General features: G+C 39.4%; 1 protein-coding gene across 2 annotated transcripts in view; it reads right to left on the bottom strand.

The window, feature by feature from the left end:
• Positions 1-213: 213 nt before the first annotated feature.
• Positions 214-9673, bottom strand: part of deptor (DEP domain containing MTOR-interacting protein) — a 30510-nt gene continuing 21050 nt past the window's right edge. For both annotated transcript variants that reach the window (XM_019256886.2, XM_019256887.2), the window contains exons 9-10: positions 8574-8678; positions 214-3775 (exon numbers count right to left, since the gene is read on the bottom strand). In XM_019256886.2, coding sequence (XP_019112431.1) covers positions 3653-3775; positions 8574-8678 — 228 coding nt within the window. In that variant the 3' untranslated portion in view covers positions 214-3652. The remainder of the gene's footprint in view (positions 3776-8573; positions 8679-9673) is intronic.

Here is a 9673-nt window from a genome sequence, read left to right as displayed (position 1 = left end):
GAATGCTTCATTTCTGCTACGCACAGTAATGTTGTAAAGGGGAACTAAACAGACTTATGAAGAAAGACTACAATTTCTCAAGTCTGCAATCATATAATCGATAGTTTTCCATGCATTATGTTATGTTATGTTATACATTAACAACACTCTCATTCATCATTAAATCAGACCCAGAAGACAAACTGTCCGAAAAATGGAACCACACACCCAGAATATAACCAGTTTGTTTATTAAACACTTAATCAACTGTTTAATACAACAGAACATCAGCTTCAGCTGCTTCGTCAAAAACAGACTGTGGTACTGTGAGCTTATATAGTCGTCAAACCCAACATCCATCCTCTGATAGAGGTGAAATCAATAAACAGATAGCTGTACCTGCTGAAAATGTTACTCCGGCCTCATGAGGTGAACATAAAGCAGAATCCCTTTAATTAAAACAAGAGAACCAATCATTAAAAGTGAAGTATAAAACTGACAACAGCACAATGTAGAAGATGGCGGTGAAATACATTCTGTCAGATCATTGCTTTTGAAACTGCTGTGGCGGTGTCCATGAAAACACTGATTGTCAATAGAACTGAGGCGTGATCACAGGATACAACAAAGAGGTTTTATACACAAAGTCGGAGATGACAGAGCTGGGAACAGAACAAGAGATTAGATTACCACCAACTGTGATTAGCAGCAAAATAAGGTCTTAAGGCAAATGCTTTCAAGCTTATTGTTGAACAGTCAGTGAACCCATTTCAGCCAGCTGTGACCACAAAACAAACAAACAAACAAACAAAAAAAACCTTCCTTCACGACTTTAATAAATGTGAAACACTTCTGCCTCACTTCTGCATATTTCTACTTCCCAAAACTCACTCAAACATTTGTGCCCTTGCAAAACAGGCAGCATTTTTCTTCTCCTTTCACAAAATCACAAAACCCTTCAGCCAGATCTCTTCCAGACACAGTTAAAAGAACAAATACTGTGTTAAAAACTGCAGGTAGACAAGTTTTTAAAGAAAACTGAACCCATGTTCAATGTATATATATCGACTGCAACATCTCTACAGCTGACTGATGAACACTCTTTATTCAAAAATGTCTGCATGTTTGGGATAAGAAGTGATTTTTGATAAGTTACCTGCTGAATGTCTGTCTGTGTGGAAAAATCCACCGAAATAAAACCTGGAAAAATATCAAAGAATATTGAAATTTTTGCATCTTCGGTCCATAATATATCAATAAAATATCCATGAACTTCACATAGGTAGTATTAAAACAGTATATGGCATCATCCAACCACAGGAGTGGAAAGTTTTGAGATCAACAACTGAGACAAAATGTCTTGAATGTTTAACAGAAAATCTCAAAGAGCTCAAAAATATTCTTCTCATCGACACAGTTGAGGATTTCTTTGTTCTGTTATCTTTCTCCTGGAAATGGGAGAGTGGTGCAGAAAGTGGAAACAAAGGCTCATATCTACTTTACTTTGGAAATGATTTGTCAGATAACTCAGTTCTACGAGTCAACAGACTGAATAAGTGCTTTGGATTAGAAGCTACATAAGCACAGACTAACAGGAATCATGCATTTCACTGCTCACAACATCGAAGCACATTGAGAAAAACCAATAATAAGTCCACTGAATAAGTCACTTCAGACATGTGGAGGCAGGTTTCTGTGATATATATAGAGAGAGTGTGTTCTTTCTACTGTTTGGCAATAAAGATTTCCTGAATATATAGTATGTTCACCTTGCATTTAGTCTTTTAGTAATAATAATAATTCACCTCTGGACTAAAGTAAATACACTTCCAATGAAACCAGGCAGTGTTATTTGCTTAAAAACAAAGTAAACAAGTGTTAACTCATGAGTCAACCATGGATTACTGACACGTACGGCACGAGCATCACTTATCCATGCTCTTCTTTTTATTATCATATAGCATTAAATGTGATTTTCTCATGCTAGTATCTCTAAACACATGAGGCACAGTCTATAAACATACAGGAAATTCTGATGTTATAATTCTGGAGGTTAACGATATACAAATCTATTCATCTAAGCCTCAGCCCCGCTTTAATGCAGTTAACTTAAGGAGAGTTTTAAGAGTTTTAAAAGGACAAGAAAACGTGTGCAGGTTCTCTGCTGCCTCTCCAGTACACTGAAGGTGAAATACATTTTGTTTATGGTTCTCACAGCATTAAAAGAGCTTTTTCCAGGGTCCATAACCCTATATATACACAATGTGTGTGTGTGTGTGTGAGTGTGCATACATATACATGAAAATTGTTTAAAATAAGAAAGCTTTGTCACCTAAGTGCTGCTGTATATTAAAAACAAATGTATAATAGCTCAAGTGCCCATGTAGTCATTCTACCCTGTAATATTCTTCAAACATCAAAATACAAATTTTATTTCTAAAGTCAACTGAATCCACTGTGGGCGGATGTTACTACCAAATTAAATCTGTTTGGTATAACACGACTCTTATAATTATTTGGCATTGCCACTGGTATGAAGCACACATCCAGACCTTTTTTTTGTTTTTTTGTTTTTTGTTCTCTTACAAAAATGTCCTTATTGTATTTTACAGTAAGTATAACAAAGAAATTCTTTTAAACAAATAATGACATCTTATGTCATTGTGGAAGTTTCTGGTCTGCATATCACAGCTCATGTTAAAAAAAAAGATCAGTGCTGTAGCTTGTTTTAGTTTGTACAATAATACAACTAATCCAATAAACGCCATTTTTTTTCTAAAGCAGGACTTTTTCAGTTTGTGCGTTAAGTCTTTCGTAACTTTTCTATATACATTGTGCCTGTTATTGTCACATACAGTTTATCACTGCATTTTTAAGATGTAAACTAATTTATTCCTAGCAGCTACACATAAATCTATCTGGGCATTAATTTAGTTGTTAATTTTTTTTCCACACAAAGAGGCTAGGATATTCTTTTACATTTAACACGGTGGTTGCCAAGGAAAACAAACGATTAAAACACCCAGAAACCAAACACACATATGATCTAAGTAACTGTAGTATAAATGATCCCTTGCTGTTGTGTCTTCCCGTCTGTCACAGCAGAGGGCAGTGTTGAGCCATCAGGAACTTCAGGTTGGAAACGAACTGAGGGAGAGGTCACATGAAATATTCTTCCTTATCGTTTCAGTTTGAAGTTGTTTGTCTGATTCTAATGATCCTTTGACGTCTTTTAAACACTCTCATGTTCAGCAACAGATTCATTATACAGGTCGCTTCAAAACCCGAAAACACTCATGAAGTCCGGGGCTTCTTCATTAGGACTGAGAGTCTTTGTGAGCTGAGTGAAGCAGTTGGATAACCACCTGAAGAAATGGTCGCTCTTGCACTTTCCCTCTTTTATGTGTGCGCCTTTAAATTCAAAGAAAAAGAAATCAAGTACACAGGCTGTGCTGTCCACAGGTTGAATCACCCACATCCTTAAAACACGCCCGATCTCTCAGTAGTGCACCTTGTCCAAACAATGTTAGGACAGAGAGAGTGTGAGTTATGATTCAAGTTGTCCACGTTGCTCTGTCACTGCAGTTTTGAGGTCAAGTACTAAACCTTCTAGTCCCCACGGTATTACTGCACTACTCTTCTACGTATGATTCTGTCATAGCTCTCCTCAAACTTATACCTCCTCCATCACCTCCATGACGATTGTCCTGGGTCCAGTTAGGATCAGGTTGCTGACAGCCCGGTAGTCCTGAGAGAGGACGTTCAGTCCGTTCACCGACACCACAAACTGACAAACCTGAAGAAAGAAGAAGAAGAAAGAAATGTTCAGCGCCTGAGGGGTTGCTTGGGAAAGTCAATTATTGCTTCGCTTACGAGCAATGGGAAGACGATGGCATGACACAGAAGGAGGCAATGTTATGGAGTGTTTAGATTGTAATCCACATTTGGATCTGTGGTAGAGGGGATTATATGGATTATGTTCCAGTAGTAAAACATTTCAGACATTTTTCTACTGTAATTCTGGGTCATTGGGATCCATCGTAGCTGTGAATTTCCATGGTCTTCCAAGGCTGACTGTCAACTGTTTAATTTAGTTAGAAAGCTGCCTGGGAATACGCCAAACCAAAGCTTATAACCGACATAACGAGGGACAGTAATGAGGGGATAGTTTGTCATTTTGGGAGATGCACTTATTAGCTTACTTGCCGAAAGCTCTGTGAAAAGATTTACACCACTGTTGTGCTTGTACGGTAAACATGTGGTTGGACCTAGCAGATGGCTACCACAAAGACTGGAAACAAAGGGGAATCTAACTAGCATGGTTCTGTCTAATAGGAAGAAAATCCACCTACCAGCTTCTAAAGCTAACTAACAAACACGCTGTTTGTTTTATCTGTACAAAAACAGACAGTTTGCCATTTTATAGTGGCACATGTCTCCATTTGTTGCCTGGCAAAAGACAAATAAGAAATTAGTGGTATCAATCTTCTCATCAAACTCTAGGAATGCAAGTTGTTTCAGTTTTTTGCTTATATTTTGCATAATGTAGTGTTACCACACAACAAATCTAGAGTCAGGTAGAGTCATATTTTAAATGTGTGCAGAGATGTGAGTGTTTGACAGTCAAAAGATGACAATTCTGGTGGAGACACTTGTGGACAACCGCAATGCAGCTAACAAAACCAAGAAAAAAATGTAACACTTCACGCACCGCTTCAGTAAGGCAACACATAAATTACAGCATACTCAAAGCTGCAGCAGTAAAGAGAAACAAGTAAACACTGATAGTGTTGCCTGGCATAAATGACACCAGGGACAACATCACAGCCATGCTCAAATCACTCCCCTGTCACGCGTGGACCCCACCTCCCTTATCATTATTTAACCACCGCTCCAACTCGGCAGCTCTTTCAGAGATAAGGGCTTGTTGTCTGAGCTGCCTTCTGGCTGCTGTTCTTGCAACATGATGCGGCCGTCTCTGCTGCGGTTTGGTTTTTTACAAGTTATTACAGGCGTACACTCACACACACACACACACACACACACACACACACACACACACTCTATATTCACTGGCTCCCAAAAGTTTTCCAAAAAGCCCTGCGAGATGCAAAAAAATAAAAAATAAAAATCTGATGCAGTCAGAGAACAAAAGCATGTGATGATTTGGATTTGAAATTTATATTGCCTGTAAATCAGCAATGTGCAGACATATACTGCTGAGTGACGATGAAAGAAAAACTTTTACAGATGTGTTTTATGGGCTCTTGACTCAGGAAACATCATACAGGCAGTAGCTATTTGAACCCTGCCTGTTCCTCAAATAAACTGTTACACCCAAAGCTGAGAATAGTGATGCTGAGAGAGGTTACTATTTTTGGTTACTTTCAGAGCAATTGCTACTAAATGTTCTTCCGGTGTCCCTAAATGCTTCAGGAAAGGAGAGATCAAAATAAGCAGAGGGAAAGACAGAATAAGTGTGACAAAGGAGAAGTAAAAAACCCAGACTGTTAATCTCGTGCTGCAGAGGAATTTCAGACTCTCACTGTCATCACATGCAGCCTCTAACCCTCTACTTGCAAAGTCAAAGTACTTTCCTTCATGCACTTCTGGACACACTCTCTTTCTATTCATTTCTCTCTTCATTCCACCTCTCCTTTCAACCTCTTTTGCGCTCTTCCAACACCTAACCCTCTGATGCTTCTCTCTTTTCAGGCTGAGGGGTTGTTAGTCTTGGCTGGGGCCCAACTAAGCTGAATGGCTCCTTGCACTCAGAGGGTTAAAACCGAGCTCACACGGTGAAAGGAAGGAGGCCGAAGCATGCATAAAGAGAAGACGTACAGAGAGAATAAACAACACACGTGAAGAGGTCATGCTGGGATATTCAACTTACATGCAGTGATAACAGTAACAGCTGTGAGCAATGTAGAGACTTATAGGTCTAGCTTTATGTAAGTTATCTAAAGATCTCTTAAGCTGGGCATACACTGTAGGTTTTTATTATCCTAGACATTGTGTTAACTCAACCTTGATTGTTCAAGGTGTAAAAACATGGCTGACTGTGACAAACTGATGTTTCTTTTAAAAGCGTGCACACTAACAAAACACTTCTATAATTGGAAACACATCTAAATATTCCATTCACTCGTCTAATACAAATTCTGTGCAACGTCAGACAGCAGTTTCTTCATGAACACAGAGTAGATGGATTTGTTCAGTAAGTAGGAGGAACTAAGTAGGAGGTTGGAGTTTCGAGTTGTGTGGAACGGAGCATTATCATTATTATGAATGGGTTAATGTGAGTAATGTCAGTATAGACAAGCGCTGTATAAATACGTCCGTAATAAGTCCATTTATCAAATCCTGTTACACTGAATGAGAACACAGAACCCTGAATGTGTCCACTGACAGTTCCAATAAAGTTTTACAAAATAGTCACATCATCAACAACGCAGACCAAGAGAGAAAAGCAGTTTTACTTGGTGTAATTCCATCTTTTGGCTAAAAACATGGAGCCACAGATGGCTGGAAAGATGCACAGTAGACTTTATGGTCTGCCAGTTCTTCAGCGACTTTCAGTTTTAAATCACAGCATGGTCTCAGTCAAGAGAAGAGTAGCCACAAAATGTAAAATACGACCCCACTAGACGTAATCAGGCTCACTACAGTTTGGCTCGATTCTAAAATGGCTTATACCAACGCAATATATCTTATTTGTTTGAACTGTACAGAAGTGAAACAGAAAACGTCAAGCTGGGATTTTACAGGGAGTTATGTGCCGGACTACTTCTTGGCCAGGAGCAATTACTTCCTGGACTATGCTAGTTGCCTGGCAACCTCACGGAAACGACAAGACTTCAGGAGTGTCTCAGCAAGAAAGAAAATGAGCAAATAAAGACTGACAGATCCGTTTTTCCATGTCTCAACTGGTCACAACTGTATGTCTTGTACATGATCAATATTCTCAAACATGGGATGAAATATTCTACATATAAATTATTTCACACATCGTATATATTGTATAAAACAGTATTTGGAGATTATAACGTTCAAAACAAGTCTTTAAAAGGTTAGATTTTAGGGTTCAAAACCTCTCAAATGGTTCAATTACATCCATGTGGTACGAATTATTGAACAGAATATATTGTTTAGTACACATACAGTAATGGTGTGCAGACACAGGATGTACAAATGGACACAAAGTGAGACCAACACACATCCTGCTCTACCTGCTGCCTTATAGAAGAAGTGCATTAGAAGTGGCATAAGTGCTGAGATCCATTATGGTCAGGACAATGCTGATGTGTACGTCTGTACACAAACAGACGGAGATGCGGTGTTTGAAATTAGGCTTGCTTGATGAGAAGAGCCTCATAATGCTTTGCACCTCCCAAGGTCAGTGAGTGTAAGTTTCTCTTTCTGGCCTTTTGCCCGGACCGCAGTGCCAACACCTCACAGCACAACACTCCCTCTCCTGGATTTGTGTTACAGCTTAATTACACATCAATAAAATTACTGAGGTGAAATGGAACAGGACTAACCTTCTAGGAAACACAGGGAGGAGTGAAACGAAACCCCTCGCTAGGAAACAAGGAATGTAATCTGCGGTAATGATACTATGAGTGAAAATCTCATATTTTTAAACAAATATTATGGTTCTGATTTGATTTTTGCAGTTTAAATGAAAAATAAATAAAAAAAAAGACAGAGGTGGGAATGACATTAACATGATTTAAAGTGTTGCATGAAGGTTTGCTTGTGGGTCACACAATCAGTCCAGACCAAGGTCAACTGAGCTAAACACACATGCCTTTATAACCGAATGTGAACCATGACATGTTTCCATGATGATAAAATATGACCGCTGACAGTAGCAAAAGCAGAAATGATATTATTTTGACTGACCATTTCCTCTTTCACTGTTAATACTCCTCTACCATGGCCTCCTCTACGCCCCCTTACTTTTCAGCTCATGTGTCTTCTCTCTGACATCCTGAGTTTAAATCCTGTACTTCACTTAGGGTTTAAATTTGCTGCCATTATGAGCGACAAAACCAGAGATCCAGATATTCCTTATTTAAAAGCTGACCAGTAGTTTATCATGCGTTTACTAGCAGCATGTTTCATATGTTTCTCTGCTCCTCCTTTCTGGCTCCGGCTGCTATTTTCATTCAGTCCTCCTCTCTCCATGTTGTGGTTTAAGTCGCTGTGCTTTGCATTCCCAGGATTCTTTGCTGCCACAGCTGGCATGAAGGTATTTACGCAGAGTGGCAGCAAAGCCACCATTACCCTGTTTTTCCTTCTTTTCCTGTTTTTGTAGCTACTCTCTGCTCCTGTCCTGACACATCCTCCTCCCCCTGCAAGCTGAAGTTACAGGAAGTGTCCCCCCACTCATCTTTCAATTCCCCCTTTTATCCTTTCACTCTTTTCATTCTTGTCTGTCACTGTCGTATGCACGTAAGCGCAGACATGACAACACATGCAACAGCACAAGCATCTACCCAGAAATCTCCCCAAGATCAAAAATCCAAATCTTTTCCACCCCATAGATAAAGAGGTAGAGGCGGCCCTCCATGCATCTCTCTTGTCCTCACCTTCATGCCAGCAGCTGCTGCAGGTCCACCAGGGTCCACAGCCTGGATGTGACAGGGTTTGCTGCCTCGCACCACAAAGCCCCAACCCACAGCATCGCCTACAATCTGGAGAACAACAAGAACATGCTCATTTAAAATTGCATCTCACGTTTTTTTTTTTTACTGATATTGGTGTCCAAGATTGTCTCATAACATGAAGCTTATAAAACATTTTATAGCATAAACACCCCCTGAATTACCTAACTCACTCTATATCTCCATAGTTAATTGTAGAGGAGTTTTTAATTGGCTATAAAATAGTTTTAATTTAATATTGATGCCTCGATATGACCTACATAAACAAATAAGAGCACAAGATTGGCTGTGTTTTTATGGTTATTATTTATGCCTGGGTTGGATCTGGTTGGAGAATGGAACAACTAAGGCTTTCTCTGCTGTTAATGCGGTCCTGGAACGGACTCCATGTTTTCAGGAACAAGTACTGGCGTCCTGACAGTCTGGATCTGACTTGTTCATTAACTGATATGTTGGATATTAGTTCAATCCAGTGCTCCAACAATGAGGGTGTGACCACAGTTCATTGTCTCACAATAATTCTGTTTCCTATCGGCATAGCCAATTGGCACCATAGTTCACTGAGAATGTTCAGGGATAATACCAAACATACATAGGGGTGGATAAGATAAGATATTATTTTCCCCATAGGTCATCAACCATCACCGTCATATAGCACCATTGTTCCAATTTCAGCAACGATGACGGCAGCATAAATCATCTTCTCAAATCGTCATCTCGCTGTTTTTAACACATGCGGTTATTTGACCTGAGCCAGCATTTACATCTGTTATAGATCTGTGGTGGTAGCTTGTAAGCGGATGTTTAGGTTCTCTCTATACATGTTTTATACGTACTCACATACATACTATATGTTTATGTCCTGGTCTTATCTTATTCAAATGTTGTGTTGCTGAAAAGTGTGATTTCATCTGGTACAGTAACCACACACATCAGACAGTGTGCAAAGTGACATCAGTAAGTGCGTGCACATGCCATGAGAGAGAGGGAACGTGTGACAACATCCATGCTGAAGTATTCTTTGT

The sequence above is a fragment of the Larimichthys crocea genome, chromosome XIII (genome assembly GCF_000972845.2).
Source record: "Larimichthys crocea isolate SSNF chromosome XIII, L_crocea_2.0, whole genome shotgun sequence".
NCBI classification, from domain to species: Eukaryota; Metazoa; Chordata; class Actinopteri; family Sciaenidae; genus Larimichthys; species Larimichthys crocea.
Note: the sequence above shows the minus strand (reverse complement) of the source record. Positions and strands in the feature narration are given on the sequence as shown.